The 17,100-nt window shown below is 42.4% G+C and overlaps 1 protein-coding gene and 1 pseudogene across 2 annotated transcripts in view; one reads left to right on the top strand and one right to left on the bottom strand.

The window, feature by feature from the left end:
* The window catches only part of slc38a11 (solute carrier family 38 member 11), a 66,287-nt gene extending 63,045 nt beyond the window's left edge, over positions 1–3,242 (bottom strand). The window contains exons 1-3 of one of the 2 annotated variants that reach the window (XM_078229179.1): positions 3,182–3,242; positions 2,917–3,051; positions 1,416–1,481 (exon numbers count right to left, since the gene is read on the bottom strand). In XM_078229179.1, coding sequence (XP_078085305.1) covers positions 1,416–1,481; positions 2,917–3,051; positions 3,182–3,242 — 262 coding nt within the window. The remainder of the gene's footprint in view (positions 1–1,415; positions 1,482–2,916; positions 3,052–3,181) is intronic. The other variant, XM_078229180.1, reaches the window with a different exon arrangement.
* Positions 3,243–8,272: 5,030 nt separating this feature from the next.
* Positions 8,273–12,679, top strand: LOC144503388 (programmed cell death protein 2 pseudogene; annotated as a pseudogene).
* Positions 12,680–17,100: the final 4,421 nt, after the last annotated feature.

The following is a 17,100-nucleotide window of genomic DNA, read 5'->3' as shown; positions in this document are numbered from 1 at the left end:
TCCTCTCTTCTGCTCTTCTGGATGCTGCTGCCTATATCTGAGTCTTCCTTTTTCCCTCACTTCTGGATGCTGCTGTCTGTCTCTGGGTCCTCCCCTCTCCTGTTCTTTAGGTTCTGCTATCTGTCTCTGGGTCCTCCTCTCTCCTGTTCTTTTAGATGCTGCTGGCTGTCTCCAGGTTCTCCTCTCTCCTGCTCTTTAATGCATTGCCATCAGTCTGTGGGGTGGAAATATTCCTGACCTCTGTCTGGCATCTACCGCTAAGTCCTGCTAAGGTTGGAGTCCGACTGTGTAGAGAACAACAGGTGCAACAGGCAAAGCAATAATTGCTTTTACTTAGAAATCTATTTCACACATCTGGCACTCTGAAAGGAAAGAAAATAAGCCATTCTAAATCTTGCTTGAGGGTGGTGAATCTTATACCAAGTCACTCAATTTTGCAACAAAATCCATGTTGAATGAATTGCTTGCACCTAGATTGTCCTTTTAAAAAAAACCTGGATCATGCCTCGTCAATGTCATTATTCCCAGTAGAATAATGTTCTGTTCATCATTGTCTCCTCCAATGTCATGTTGTGAGTCAAGGACCATTACTTCAGCTAACTCTGGAGGAAGTCATTTATTTTCCTCATTGGCCTTGACACCTTGTGAAAAGGCATAGGTGTAACTTTCAGATGTGCTTGTTATTTTTAAATTACGTTTTGTGCTGGGCACACTCTTCAGATCAGCATTTAAGGAACATTTGCACATTCTCTATTCTTCTCTAAAAAATAAATAGCTTTTCTAATAGAACTACAGTAGTCAGTGATATTTACACTTGTCTCAAACACCTTAAAATATACTGACAAAGCATATTTTAATTATGCATACACAAACATATATTCTGAATGGATTTATTTCAATTTACAGCCACACATTTTAAGACAGAAAATTATTTTTGTGCCTACATTTGACATAAAATGTTACCGTTTCCAAAAGATGTGTCATGGTACATGAGGGGTAGGTAACAGCAAGGGTGTCTGAGCAGACACTACTTATTTCTCCCACAGGAAATAAGCCACCCTGCATGCTGTCATGTATCTCCCAATAACTGGTTTCTAAGCAACATTGGTAAGAGAGCTTGGCGTAGGATGTTTAACAGTGCACATGAGGAGAACTAGAAAAACAAGGTGAAAAATCCCCAGTATGCTTAATATTATTCAAATGTCTGTTATGTGCATGAGAAAGCAGTTATGAGCTTCTTTTCTGGTTTGGGAAGAATGAAAAACTGCACCATTTTCATCACAATGCCAACAAGCGCAAGGGTTCAATTTAACTTTTTTTTCCAGTTCATCCCTTAAGACTTTACTTCAGAATTAACCTGGTTCTTATGCACAGTGTTACTGTGCCCGTAAAGCAAGTAGAAAACGATCACTTACCTCCGGGAATTCTTTGGAATACTTTTGTTAATGTGTCTCCTGATATTATGTTATAGCTCACCATGGCTGAAAATTAAATGTGGCAAAAATTTTACAAAGTGAATTAGTATTCATGCAACAACTGCCACACAGAACAAGACCTGTGATGGCACATTTGTAAGCTTAAATAATAAAAAGCAACACCCTTCTGAATCTCTGTTGAACATCTTTGTACACTATTCATATCATATTATCAGTTATTTTTCTCGATTTTGGACCTGTCTGCAAAGTCATAAGCTCAGTTTAGGGATGGTCAAGGCCAAATTCAATTCATAGCTTCCCCAAAAATCCACCTTGGAACCAATTCTCAAGGAATAAAAGAGGCTGATTCAGATTTGACTCAGGAAGTTGCACTTTAACATGTGCAATTGCCTCCATGAGCCACAGATGTGTAAATTAGAACGCTTGAGTTTAGAAAGTTGATTGGTAATTTAGTTGCAACTTTGAAAATGACAAAGGAGTCTCATGGGGTACACAGAAAGAAATTCTACCATCTGGCGGTGGAGTCCATAACAAGCGGGCATATCTTAAATTAGAGCTCAGATTGAAATCAAGAAACGCTCTTTCACATCAAGTTCCAAATTTTCAGTACTCCTTCACTCTCAATAGCTGGTGGATGCAGGATCAATGAAATTTTCAGGGCAAAGTCCATCAGATTATTTTTAGTTAAAGATTTCAACAAGTTTGAAAAAAGGTGGTTCAGTGGATTTGAGGTACAAAGCAACCATGATCTAATTGAATACACGACGAACACAGTGGGCTGGACGGCCTACTCCTGTTCCTATGAGTATGGAAAGAGGCGATGCGTCAGCAGAATTATTCTTTGTTTTCAGATTTTCTACTTTTGAAACAATTATAAAGACCAGTTAGGATGTGGCCTGATTTCCGCAGCATATTTTATTGAAACAGTTCTCTTGGCCTGAGTAGAAGTCACTCATTGGGGTGTTCAACAAGTTTATCTGGGCCTTTGTGTCTAATGTGGAAATCATTGAATTCTGCAAGCAGAAGGACATCATTCAGCCCATCGTACCTGTGCTACAATTATGAAAGAATCATCCACTTAGTCCCCTTACCCCTAAACTTTTCAAATACATCTTAATGTTTTCCTTTATTGAATATTTATCCTCTTCCCCTTTAAAAGGTTCCAGGATTGCTTCAGGTACAGCATTGCACGGTCTAAACTTTGTTATTTATGAAAGTATTTTTACCTCAATTACTTTCTCGAAGCCTCTTAGAATTTTGAACAACTCTATTTGAACTCATAACTTTCTTTAATGTAATGATTTACTACTTTATAATTAATGTAATATAATCAATATTTTGATTTATAGCCTTTTTTAAAAGAGAAAACTCTTTATTTAATATTCTGCACTTGACAGTTTTAGAAAATATACCCAGTTGATATCGTTACTGGCTTTAAAAGGAATTCAGTGGTTAAGTAATGTAGAAATTAAATTCTTACCAATGAAAGGATACAGAAATTGCAGGAATGAAAGGATCACATAACCTGCCATACCAAAAGCTCTGTTTACCAGAGATTGATACGTGCTTGTTCCAGACAGGTTCCCTCCTTTAATCAACAGTATAATAGAATAATCTATGAACAGAATGGAACATTCATCATCCATTTAAAATACCTGTCACATTAAACTTTAATCGTTATCATTTATACATGGAATATTTTTAAAATATTAAAACAGTGGCTAAGAGTATAATTTGTAGGTTACCTGTTATATACGCAACCAGAAAAAGAAGTAACATTCCTAAAGGGAAACCAGCTTGTCTCATTGAGTATGGTAGTCCTGACAACATAAGCAAAATGTAGTGAATTAATTCTGCACCAGGAAATGAATACACTCAAGAAATGTTTTAGTCTCATTTAAAAATAGCAAATACTGACCATAATTCGTCTCACTGTGAACAATTCTTTCTTCTATTCTAAAATCCATCTTCCCTTGCTATTCACTCACTGTAACTGTTCTGAACATGATGTGGAGATGCCGGTGTTGGACTGGGGTGGGCACAGTAAGAGATCTCACAACACCAGGTTAAAGTCCAACAGGTTTATTTGGAGCGCTGCTCCTACCTCTCCACTCACCTGATGAAGGAGCAGCGCTCCAAAAGCTCCTGATTCCAGATAAACCTGTTGGACTTTAACCTGATGTTGTGAAACTTCTTACTGTTCTGAACATGTAAAATAAACCAGTTCAGGAGTAGCATCATTCATCTGTATTACTTCTAATACATTTTACATTCATGTTATTCTATGGAAAAGTATTATCATACAATCCAGAGCTTGACGTTCAGGATTTATCTTTTTTAAGCCAGGTATATTTGGTGTAAACATTCGGATAAATGACTATCATGTTACAAATTAGATCATACATGTTGATGGTATAATCTACATTATTCATAAGGCACCCAATTTACAGAGAAACTATTTCAATACTCATCCAATACGTCCTTAATTATGATAGTTATAATATATATAATATAGATACAATAACAATGTTGTAGAATCTATGGAGAACATTTTCGTGATCAGTATATTTCCTAACTTAATAATGAAGAGTTACATCCTTAAAATATTTTATTGATCCTCTCTTAAAAAAAATTCTAAATCTCTAGGTTTCAAGTGCTTGATGCAGTAACTGAGAAAGCTCAAGGTTTTGACCCACACATTTCCCCCCACACCAAATACCCCAGTTGTTACTGGGTTGGCTCTCAACTGGACTGCAATGGTTCAAGAATATGGTTCAAGGGATATTGGGTTCATGTCACACTATTTGTAACCCCCACAGTTGCCTGGACCTGCAGAGTTTCACTGGCTGTCTTGTCTGGAGACAATACACATCTTTTTAGCCTGTCTTGATGCTCTCTCCACTCACGTTGTTTTGTTTCTTAAAGACTTGATTAGTTGTAAGTATTCGCATTCCAACCATTATTCATGTGTCTTTATATGCTCTGTTTGTGAACAGAATTCCCACTCACCTGAAGAAGGGGCTTGAAGCTCCGAAAGCTTGTGTGGCTTTTGCTACCAAATAAACCTGTTGGACTTTAACCTGGTGTTGTTAAACTTCTTACATGGTTCAAGAAGGCAGCATACCACCACCTTCTTAAGGGCAATTAGGAATGTGCAATCAACGCTGGCCTAGCCAGCAATGCCCGCATCCCATGACCAAATTTTAAAAGTGAAGGTTAGAAGAGGTAGAATTAACTCCTGATTTCTATTAAGCATCACATGCTGGAAACCTGGGGAGGTGCAATTTCACTTTCACGGTCTGATTTCAAGTTAAATGAAAACAAGGTAGATTTTATTAAGTATGTATGATCCACTCTGCCAGACTACCAATCAGATGGTGAATGCACAAATCTATTCCATGTATCTGGATGTGGAGGAAGAAAGAGAGCACTGGCTGTGATGCCCCATAGTCAAACAAGACACAACTTTCTGCACTATAATTCCCAGACCTAATGCCTGATTCCATTCCCCAGGCCTGACTTTGATTCCTGGCCACAATCTTAGCCCCCACTCCTGGCTCCCATCTTGACTTAATATCATTATACATTAGTATGGATTGAGGATTGGTTGATGGACAGAAAACAGGGATTAGAAACAAGTGGGACATTTGCTGGTTGACAGGCTGTAATTTATGGCATACCACAAGGATTAGTGCTTGGGACACAGTTATCCACAATCCATGTTAATATTTTAGATGAGGGAACTGTGTGTAATGTGTTTTTGGAATCCTGTACCCCAGAGAGCTCTGGATGCTCAGTTGTTAGGCATATTTCAAACAGGTGTGGATAGATTTTTGAGCACCAAGGTAATTAAGAGATATGGAGAGTGTGGGAAGGTAGAGTTCAGGTAGAAGATCAGTCATGATCTTGTTGAATGGCAAAGCAAGCTCAAAGGATTAATGCTCTTTGTGCTTCTTTGCCTTTTGTTCTTATGTTATATTCGACTAGCTGTTGTTCCTTACAGGCAACACCATGGACTAGCTAGTGGGGGATGTCTACTTTTGATAGGGTTAGCCACTCTCTTAAGCAGTCTGACCATCTCGTGTAGCTGTTCTATCCATTATCTAATGATATTATAGTATTAGATATATTTGGTATATATTAATGGTCTATACTTGAGTATACAGGACATAATTTCAAAGTTTGCAGTTGATACAACTGCAGGTAGACTTGAGGAGGACAGATTGGGAAATGGGCACATGTGGCAGATGAAATTTTAATACAGCGAAGTGTAAAGTGATTTATTTGTTGGAAGAAGGAGGATGGGCAATATAAACAAACTGTAACAATTTTAGAAGGCATGCAGGAATAGAGGTCCTGGAGTGTGCATTCACAAGTTTTTGAAGGTGGGAGGATAAAATCGAAAGGATTTTAAGGCACACAGAACCTTTGCTTTATAAATAGAAACATAAAGTACAAAATAAAATGTTGAACCACTGTGCCAAAACACTGTTTAGGCCTTATTGTGGCTACTCCTGATTGCAACACTTTAGAAAGATGTCAAGACCTTAGAGAGGATATAGAATAGTACCAGGCATGAAATACTCCAGCAACATGGAGAGACTGCTGAAACTGATTAATCATCATAGAACCTTAAGAAAAAAATAGATAATTGTGTTCAAAATCATGAAAGGCTTTGATAGAGTAAATAAGGAGAAACTGTCTCCAATGACTGATCATCCACATCATGACTACCATCGACACTGCAAACTGCCGGTTGCAAGTGGAGAGGATCTCCAAGAAGATCGCGGATATTGACACAGACATCAAGTTTCTACAAAGATGCAAGAAAGCAGACAAGATACCGAAAGGGCTACAGATCATGAACCCACTCAGGTCAACCTATAACACAGATCACGACACACAACAATGCAGAGTCGCTGAGCAGAGACTGATAGCCAAGTTCCGCACACATGAGGACGGCCTCAACCGGGATCTTGGGTTCATGTCACACTATCTGCAATCCCCACGACTTGCCTGGGCTTGCAAAATCTCACTAACTGTCCTGTCTGGAGACAATACACATCTCTTTAACCTGTGCTTAACGCTCTCTCCACTCACATTGTCTGTACCTTTAAGACTTGATTACCTGTAAAGACTCGCATTCCAACCATTATTTTGTAAATTGAGATTGTGTCTTTATATGCGCTGTTTGTGAATAGAACTCCCACTTACCTGACGAAGGGGCAGCGCTCCGAAAGCTAGTGGCTTTTGCTACCAAATAAACCTGTTGGACTTTAACCTGGTGTTGTGAGACTTCTTCCAATGACTGAAGCAGACTGTGCCCACATGTGACAAGACCTGGAGAATATTCAGGCTTGGACTGATAAGTGACAAGTAGCATTCATGCTGCACAAGTGCCAGGCAATAACCGTTACCACCAGGAGCCAATCTAACCATGATGTTTGACCATGACATTACAAGCACTGAATTCCCCACCATCAACATCCTGGGGAACACCATTAACCAGAGATTTAACTAGGCAAATCAGAGAAATACTGTGAGTGCAAGAGCAGGTCAGAGGCTGGGAAATTTGCAGTGAATAACTCACCTCTCGACTCCCCATGCACAAGTCAGCAATGTGAAGGAATTTTCTTCACTTGTTTGACTGATTTCTGCTCCAATAATGCTGAAAAAGCTCTACACCAGTCATAACAAAGCAGCATGTTTAATTGGCACCCCCTCCACCACTTCAGACATTCATTCCTTCCGCCATCAGCACATAATGTCTGAAGCATGTACCATGTGCTAGATGCATTGTAGTAACTGGTCAAAAGTCGTTCCACAGCATCTTCCAAACCAGCAACCTCTAACATCTAGAAGAACAAAGGTGGCAGACGCTTGTGAACATCACCACTTGCAAGTTCTTTTCCAAGTCACACCACCTTGACCTGGAATTATATTATACCCCTTCATTGTCGATGAGTCAAAATCCTGGAACTTCCTCCCTAACTCCCTCCCTAGCCGCACTGTGGACATGCCTACACCACATGGACTGCAACGGTTCAAGAAGACAGCTCACCATCACACTCTCAAGGCAATTAGCAATGAACAATAAATGTTGGCCTTGCCAGTGATATTGATAACCCACCATTAAATTGAAAAGTGCATCAGTAACAAACCAGAGGAATAAAAAAATGATGCAGTGAGTTGTTCTGATCTAGAATACACTGCCTAAAAGGATGGTGAAAGCAGATACAATAACAGCTTTCAAAAAGAATTTGGCTAAGTACTTGAAGGACAAATGTATAGTGCTGGGGGGAAGGAATGAGGGAGTGGGATTAATTGGCTAGCTCATTCAAAGAGCTGGCTCAAGCATGGTAGTCTAAGTAGAGTCATAGACATAGAGTCATAGGGCGCAATCTTACTTACCGTTCATGCCATATTCCCGTTGCCGCAAGGTCGGAGAATTTGGTGCCCAGCCAAATCTCTGTTCACTGCAGCGGGATGGGAAAATGCATGAACGATGGTAACATTCCGACCATGGAGTTTTACAGAAAGAGGCCCTTCAGCCCATCATATCTGCACTAGCCATCAAGCACGTATTTATTCTAGTCCCATTTTCCCATACTTGGTCCATAGCCTTGTACACAATAGCATTTCAACTCCTCACTAAATGCTTCTCAGATGTTGTGAGGGTTCTTGTCTCTACAACTTTTCAGGCAGTGAGTTCCAGAATCCCTACTACTCTCTGTGGGAAAAAAGGTTTTCCTCAAATTGTCTCTAAATCTCCTGCCCCTTACCTTAAATCTATGCCCCTGGTTAATGTCTAGGTCAGAAATTCTGTGATTCCGTGAATGCTGACAAATGAGGTGAGCAGAATACAGATAAAAGACATCCTAACCAAGAAAGAAAGAGATTGGGGAAATATCCAGAGTTTGAAAGATAAATGGATTTTCTCCAAAATAAAGTAAAAAGAGTCATAGGAGAAAATTAAGGAAGAAACACCAGGGGTGGCACGGTAGCACAGTGGTTAGCACTGCTGCAGCTCCAGGGACTTGGGTTCGATTCCCGGCTTGGGTCACTGTCTGTTGGAGTTTGCACATTCTCCCTGTGTCTGCGTGGGTTTCCTCCGGGTGCTCCGGTTTCCTCCCACAGTCCAAAGATGTGCGGGTTAGGCTGATTGGCCATGCTAAATTACCCCTTAGTGTCTCGAGATGCGTAGCTTAGAGGGATTAGCGGGTAAGTATGTAGGGATACGGGGATAGGGCCTGGGTGGGATTGTGGTCGGTGCAGACTCGATGGGCCGAATGGCCTCTTTCTGCATTGTAGGGGTTCTATGATTCTATGATATACTGAAGAATAATAAAGGTTCTTTGAAGGGACTGATAGAAAAGTCCAGCAGTCAATACAATAGACAACAGCAAAAATAGATATTGAACAAGAGGATAATTAAAGAGGTGAAACTATTAAAGGAAAAAGCATTCTTAGAATAGAGAGTAAAATAACGCAGAGATGCTTCATAAATGCTTCACCTTTTAACTTACAGATGTAACTGAAGAAAGGGCTAAACACCAGGATAAAGAGATAATACGCACATGTGTATGCATACACACAATGCTCAGTATTAATACAGTTAAAGGCCCTTAAAGTTGACAACTTCAGGGCTGTGGGAGGTTATTGTTGAATTAATCGTAAGTTGTTAATCAATGGGCAAAGATGAACAAAGGCAAATATAGACAACTGGTTGGTCTATAAATTAGCTCTATGTCAACAGAAAAACTCTTAAATTGTAATAAAGGGTGATGTGAATTGTGCATTTATGTGGGCAAATTAGCAATGATTTACAAAGAAAATGCAGAACAGGTCCTCAAGCTTCCGTGAAGTGAAGGGATAGTTAACATTTTGGCTGAGGTAATTAGATTCTAATATTTACAACATCTTATTTTAATTTGAGATATTTTAAATTTTGTAAAGACACACGATACTTGGCTAATTCAATTGAAGTAATTGAAGAATTCAAAGACAGATCCTTAAATTCCAAGGGTTTGGGAATGATTTTCACTGGGGTGAGGGAGGGTAAGGCAGTGAATAGGATCCACCCGGTTCCCAATCTGTGCAAGAAGCACACACAATTCTTGGAGTGGGAGGAAAAAGCCACATCTCCCTGTAAAAGTCTCCCGCGCTCTGTATCAAGGGGATGATAGATCGGAGGTAGTTTCCGGACTGACTGGCCAATTTCTCAAATTATGCTGTTGTAAGGTGCACTGGAATTCTCAATGGTTCATTGGAGGTGTGAGTTCAGGACAAAAAAGGAATCAAAATAATTGGTTCCAGAGGGAATGATTAACTCCATAATGATGGTATTAAGCTCATTCATTTCAGAACTATGGCAAACAAATTGCAATTTGTTTCTGTCATTCCCAGGCCAAAGTCTCTGAGAACCATGTGCTACTCTGATTTAAATCACTCTCTCGCATGTAGGACTTCCACCTCACGAAGGCTGAGCACCAGATCCCACCACCAAACATCAAACCATTGTTTCCAGGATCACCACTGATTTCAGCTCCTCTGGAAATCTTCCCTCCACAACCTCCAAACTCATAATCCCTCAACGCTGTGCAAGCCTGCTTCTACCTCCTTTCCAAAATCCACCAACAGCACTGCCTGGTAGACAACCCCATTGAGCTTATTTCTTATCTTTATTCTATTCTCTCTCCCATCGTCCAGTCTGTTCTCATCCACATTCGTGATTCTTTTGACGTCCTACGTCATTTCAACAATTTCCAGTTTCCTGGTCCAAATCACCTCCTCTTCACTTTGGGTGTCCAATCCCTTTACATATCCATCCCCCGCCAGCATGGTCTGAGGACTCTTCGCTTCTACAGCAAAAACAGAAAATGCTGGAGAAACTCAGCAGGTCTGACAGCATCTGTGGAGAGAGAATAGATGCAATGTTTTGAGTCTGGATGACCCTTGGTCAGAGCTGATGAAGAGCTCTGATGAAGGGTCATCCAGACTCCAAACACTGGCTCTATTCTCTCTCCACAGATGCTGCCAGACCTGCTGGGTTTCTCCAGCACTTTCTGCTTTTGTTTCAGATTCTGCATCTGCAGTACAAAGAACAAAGAACAAAGAACAGTACAGCACAGGAAACAGGCCCTTCGGCCCTCCAAGCCTGTGCCGCTCCTTGGTTCAACTAGACCAATCGTTTGTATCCCTCCATTCCCAGGCTGCTCATGTGACTATCCAGGTAAGTCTTAAACGATGTCAGCGTGCCTGCCTCCACCACCCTACTTGGCAGCGCATTCCAGGCCCCCACCACCCTCTGTGTAAAAAAACATCCCTCTAATATCTGAGTTATACTTCGCCCCTCTCACCTTGAGCCCGTGACCCCTCGTGAACGTCACTTCTGATCTGGGAAAAAGCTTCCCACCATTCACCCTATCTATCCCCTTCATAATCTTGTACACCTCTATTAGATCTCCCCTCATTCTCCGTCTTTCCAGGGAGAACAACCCCAGTTTACCCAATCTCTCCTCATAGCTAAGACCCTCCATACCAGGCAACATCCTGGTAAACCTTCTCTGCACTCTCTCTAACGCCTCCACGTCCTTCTGGTAGTGCGGCGACCAGAACTGGACGCAGTACTCCAAATGTGGCCTAACTAGCATTCTATACAGCTGCATCATCAGACTCCAGCTTTTATACTCTATACTCCATCCTATAAAGGCAAGCATACCATATGCCTTCTTCACCACCTTCTCCACCTGTGTTGCCACCTTCAAGGATTTGTGGACTTGCACACCTAGGTCCCTCTGTGTTTCTATACTCCTGATGACTCTGCCATTTATTGTATAACTCCTCCCTACATTATTTCTTCCAAAATGCATCACTTCGCATTTATCCGGATTAAACTCCATTTTTGCTTTTATCAGATTTTCTGCTCCTTCCTTGAATGGCTCGCAAAGAGTCCCCATCTCCCACCACTCTCCTCTGCCTGGCTGAACTGGTTCTCTCTTGAACAATTTCTCCTTTAACTCATCTCTCTTCCTTCGAAAAAAAGGGCTAGCTATGGGTACCTACATGGGCCCAAACTATGCCTTTGTGGAGTATGTGAACCGTTCCCTATTCCAGTCATAATCGGTCCCCTCCCACAACTCTTCCACCAGTACATTGATGACTGTATCAGTGCCGCTTACCTGTTCCTGCACTTTCTGTTTTATTTCTCCTTCTGTTAGTCCTTCGCAGCAATGAGGATTCTTGCCATGGAGCTTGTGGCAATAACTTGCATATGGAGTCTTCTAACATTTGAAGGTTATTGCACTGCAGCTATCACATGCAGAGACAGACATACAATGAAACACGTCATGCGTAGGCACAGGGCCCTGACCAATGGGGGAGGGGGAGGCCCATGCTGTCTGGTGGCTTTGGAGCACCAATCAGAGTCTGAGAGCTCTAAATGAGCCTATCAGTAAGCAATGCAAAGCAACATCGGACTCTGGTTGGTGGAGACCCCTTGGAGTGGGGCTTCTGCTGCGTGGTCCTGGCTTATCCGTGCCGCTGATCCGCCGCTTTCCAGAGCCAACTGGAGCGGATCAATGACTTCTACCCAGCCGAGTCCAAGCCTGAGCCCAAGGCTCTCCTAGGGTCCAGGCCCGGCCTCAGGCCTTGCCGCATGTGTGGAGCCTCGGCGCCCAAGAGCTGCTCTCACTGGAGGAAGGAGCGGGAAGGAGCACCAGAGCCTGGACTGGAGAGCAGGGCATCGAGAGGCCTGTGGGTGGCTGGGTGAAGTAGCTGACAGTTTGTCATCTGTCAACATCCTGGTCCCAGAGTTTGAGTTGGTGATGGAGCTTGAGGACTCAGAGGATCAGAAGCTAGAAAATGCTAAATGTGTGGCATCCACAACGGCAGCAGAAAGTGATTGTGTGACTAAAGGCATAGATGAGCAGGATCTGGGGGCCATGGCAAAACATCAATCAAAGGAAGACTGCATCTTCACTAAGTTTAAAAGGAGAATAGCACTGTCGCCTGATCAGGTGCTGCATTCCTGCAGAGGAGGAAGTCCATTGTGGGGATCTGGGGAGAACATTCCCTCCGAAACAGATATCCCCCACTGTGCATGCGGAACCAAGCGTGAGTTTGAATTGGAGAGAGTTTGGATTGGGGAGCACTCAGTGTTTACACCTGTGAACAAAGCTGTAACCATGGCAACAAATACAGGATTTCTCTGGAAACAGGATTTCTTTGCAGATCAGCTGTAATTATTCATTGCACAGACTACCCCTCATTTAACAACTACCCCTTATTTAAAGCATTCTTTCCCACTCATACAATCCCTACAGTGCTGAAGGAGGCCATTCAGTCCATTGAGTCTGCACCGACTCTCTGACAGTGTCTTACCTAGGCCCTCTGCTCAGCCCTATCCCTTTAACCCCACGCATTTACCATAGCTAATCCACCTAACGTAGACATCTTGGGACAGTAAAGGGTAATTTAGCATGGTCAAACCACCTAACCTGAACATCTTTGGACTCTGGGAGGAAACTGGAGCACCCGGAGGAAACCACGCAGACATGGGGAGAACGTGCAGACTCTGCACAGACAGTCTACCTAAAGCTGGAATCGAACCTAGGTCCATGGCACTGTGAGGAAGCAGTGCTAACCACTGTGCCACCGTGCCACCCTACAACATCAGAACCTTGGACTGAAAATTGTTACTGCTTATTTGGGAGAAATCCGGTTTTGGGAAAGTTTCAATCACATTACACCTTCGCCCACAAGCCGATTTGATGCTACGAGTTTTTAGAAGTAATTAGTGCTGATTGTATTTAAACTGTTCAGTAAAAGGAGAACGTTACAGTCTGAGATCAACGCAGTTGACATTTCCAGGGAGCTTTACTATCTGCTTGTAAAAGTTTCTAAGCTGAAGTTACATGCTGAAAAATTGTAATATACTGTACAGATGAATAAATGAGTAATTGTCAATACAAAAAGAAGTGTGCAAGATCGTTTAGTGACTTTGGAGCAGGGAGCAGCAGTAACGAGGATTTCAAAAAATATTTTAGGAAACAGCAGCAGCCTAGGAACCCGCTGTTTGACGCTGATCAGTTGCCAGCCCGATATCATCACGCCATACTTTACAAAGGCGTGGTGAAAACACTTAGCCAGTTTGCCTGCATAAAGACCAGCTCACATTCTTTCCAGAGATGGAGCTGGCTGATTACAAAAAGAAATTGAAAGTTTTTGAGCACTCTTAATAATGCCTACCAGCTCTCAATTTCCCCTCACCTCCTAACCCACCAACCTTTGATCAGCTTTCTATACCCCCTTGTGAAGTTGGTTCTGGCACAGACATGATGGAGATAAAACAGCCCAGTCTCCAATGGTAGTGAATTTTGTTTTTACAATCTGCCAATTCAAATTCTTTCTGGAAAAAATGTTAACTTTTCAGTATTATAGAATCCCTACAGTGCAAAGGAGGCCATTTGGTCCATTGAGCCTGCACTGACAACAATCCCACCCAGGCCCTATCCCAGTAGCCCCATGTATAAACCCTGCTAATCCCGCTGTCATGGAGGGGAATTTAGCATAGCCGATCAACTTAACCTGCATATCTTTGGAGCGTGGGCGGAAATTGGAGCACCCGGACACGGGGAGAACACGCAAACTCCACACAGTCACCCGAGGCTAGAATTGAACCCAGGTCCCTGGTGCTGTGAGGCAGCAGTGCCAACTACTGTGCCGCAATAGTTTGAACAAGGCGATTACAATATAACAGAGAATGTTTTGTAGATTCTACAGGCTTTGAGGCCATAAGCTCTGAATCAAACAAATTCAAAATCTTAACTCTGTGTCTCTCTCTCCCACAGATGATGCAATACCTGCTGGGTTTCTCCAGCATTTTCTGTTTCCATTTCAAATTTCTATCATTCGTAGTATTTTGCTTTTATTTTGCTTTTGTAAGGCTTTTAATTCAAATTTGCAAATGTTTCAATTTAAGAATAAAGAGATTTGCATTTCTACAGCACTTTTCATATACTGGACATCTTAAAGCACCAAGAAATAGGAGGCACAGTGGTACTTTCACTGAACTGATGATCCAAGGTAATTCTCTGGAGATCTGGGTTCGAATCCTACGATGGCAGATGGTGAAATTTGAATGCCAATGGTGACCATGAAACCATTGACGTAGAAACCCATCTGGTCAACTAATGTGCTCTTTCAGGAAGAAAATTGGCTATTCTTTCCTGGTCTGACCTACATGTGACTCCAGGTTGACAGCAACATGATGGACTCTTCGCAAGCCACTCAGTTCAATGGCAAGCAGGGATGGACAACAAATAATAGCCCACTCAGTGATGCCTACGTTTCATGAATTAATTAAAAAAAAACTTTTCACATGCAGTCACTGCTGTAGTGCAGGAAAATGGCAGCCTTTATGCTCAGTAAACTCTGACAAGCAGCCATGCTTTTTTGTCATAAATTTTGACGGAGACATCAGAGATTACTTCTCTGTTCTTCAAATAGTGCCACTGGACCCTGAATACACACCTAAGCAGGCAGTCCAAAGGATGTGCTGGTTAGGTGCATTGGCCATGCTAAATTCTCCCTCAGTGTGCCCAAACAGGCGCCGGAGTGTGGCGACAAGGGGATTTTCACAGTAACTTCATTGTAGTGTTAATGTAAGCCTACTTGTACACTAATAAATAAACTTTAAAAAAACTTAAACAGATGGGGCTTGGGTTAAATTCTATTCTATTAAAAAAAACACCTCCAATGATGCAGTGCTCCCTCACTGATACTGGAGTGTCAGCCTGTACTGGGATTTCAATCCAGAACCTTATGATTTAGAAGTGAGAGTGCTATTCACTGGGCTATGGCTGACACACCCAGCAAGTTCAAATTAAAAAAGGATCAATAAATGTCCTTTCATTTAACTTACAAATTGGATTGTGTACAGCGGCCAGTATAACTTGCTTAGGTAACCTACTTAACAAAATTGCCTGCATTGCAGATCGGGAGAGCATTTTTGCTTTGCAAAAGAATGCTATAGTGAGCACAAAGGACTGCTCGCGAATAAAGAAAGCATTTGAGAATACCCAATACAATTATGACTTGGAAAGCCTTCGAGTGTGCCAGAAATTCATGGCTGCATGTCAGGATTCATTCATTCAGTTAGTGTAGGTTTCCATTTGAGAGAGGAAACATTAGAAGGGCGTTGTTATTTGTTCAGGACAAAAGTTGCATTCTGCAGATCCTGGAAATCTGGAATAAAACCAGATAAAGGTGCAATCACTCTGTTGGCCAGGCAACATCTGTGCCCTTCAACGGAACCTAAAATATTATGGCCCATAACTTCTGAGCTCCAGGCATTGTTACTGGGGGTAACCCAAAGATGCACGGACCATTCCCCCACTGACCACCTAACCCTCCCCTACTGACCATCCTCCGACTAACTGGCATGCCCACTGACCACTTGACCTCCCCAGGGAGCACTCAATGTCCTCACTGGCCACCTGACCCCCCCCCCTCCTTCTGGTCACCCAACCACCCCAAAGATGACTGATCACCCCCTCACAGGCCAGCCCTAACCACCTGACACCCACCACTGACCACTTGAGCCCCCCCACTAACCACCTCCACTGACCACTGTCCCTGACCACCTGACCCCGCAATGGCCATCCTACCTACCCTCCCCACTGACTAACCTCCTGATCACCTAACCCCCAGTGACAACCCGACCCTCCTACTGACCACCTGACTTCCCCTCACTCACCATCTGATCCCCCACTGACCACCCTCTGACTTCTAGAAGCTCCCACTCACCACCCCAACCACCTGTGTAGTGACGTATTACTGTTTTATTGGCAGGATTCCATAACAAAGACAGAAACAGATCACAATGTGACATCAAACATATACTTTGTTTATATTCCATTAGAATTCCTTGGGATTGCATTCACCTTTGCACCCACCAAGTGTTTCACAAATATTTCATTGCATAACTTAGCTGTCCTAATTAACATTTTTTTCCCCCACGAGTGTTAAGTTTGAAATGCTGGCTCCCACAGCGCAGAGCAACTAGGTTTCAGTTCCAAAATGTTCAAGTGAACAGAAATCTAGTTCAGAGCTAATTTTGCAACGTTTACCAGTGAACTCCATTTTAACACTGGTTCTTCAGTCAGTTCTGCTTTGATTTCAGGAGAAAAGGCTGTGCAGATCATCAGACGTGCAATGCATCCTGTTTCCAGATCCTGGATCTTCGAATGGGCCAGTGTCTTGTGTCAACATCTTTTTGATAATCATTAGGCAATGACCTTGAAGAGCCAAGTTGATCTGCAGTTGTCCAATTTTTCGGATGCCAAATAAAACAAGAGAGTTACTTCTTTGTGTAGTTTCACCTCTGCACCGCAGTGTACAAAAGAACACCCCATCCTTGCACATTTCATGTTAGCTATGAGCCACTCCACCCCAACAATGGTATCGCCTCTTCTGGATAATCCAAAAGTGTGCAGGTTAGATGGATTGGCCATTCTAAATTGCCTCTTAGTGTCAGGCAGACTAGCTAGGGTAAATGCGTGGGGTTATGAGGGTAGGACCTGGGTGGGATTGTAGTCGGTGCAGACGCGATGGGCCGAATGGCCTCCTTCTGCACTGCAGGATTCTATGGTTTTATGATTCC

The sequence above is a fragment of the Mustelus asterias genome, chromosome 14, assembly GCF_964213995.1.
Source record: "Mustelus asterias chromosome 14, sMusAst1.hap1.1, whole genome shotgun sequence".
In the NCBI taxonomy this organism is placed as follows: Eukaryota; Metazoa; Chordata; class Chondrichthyes; order Carcharhiniformes; family Triakidae; genus Mustelus; species Mustelus asterias.
This window is presented reverse-complemented; position numbering and strand designations above follow the sequence as displayed.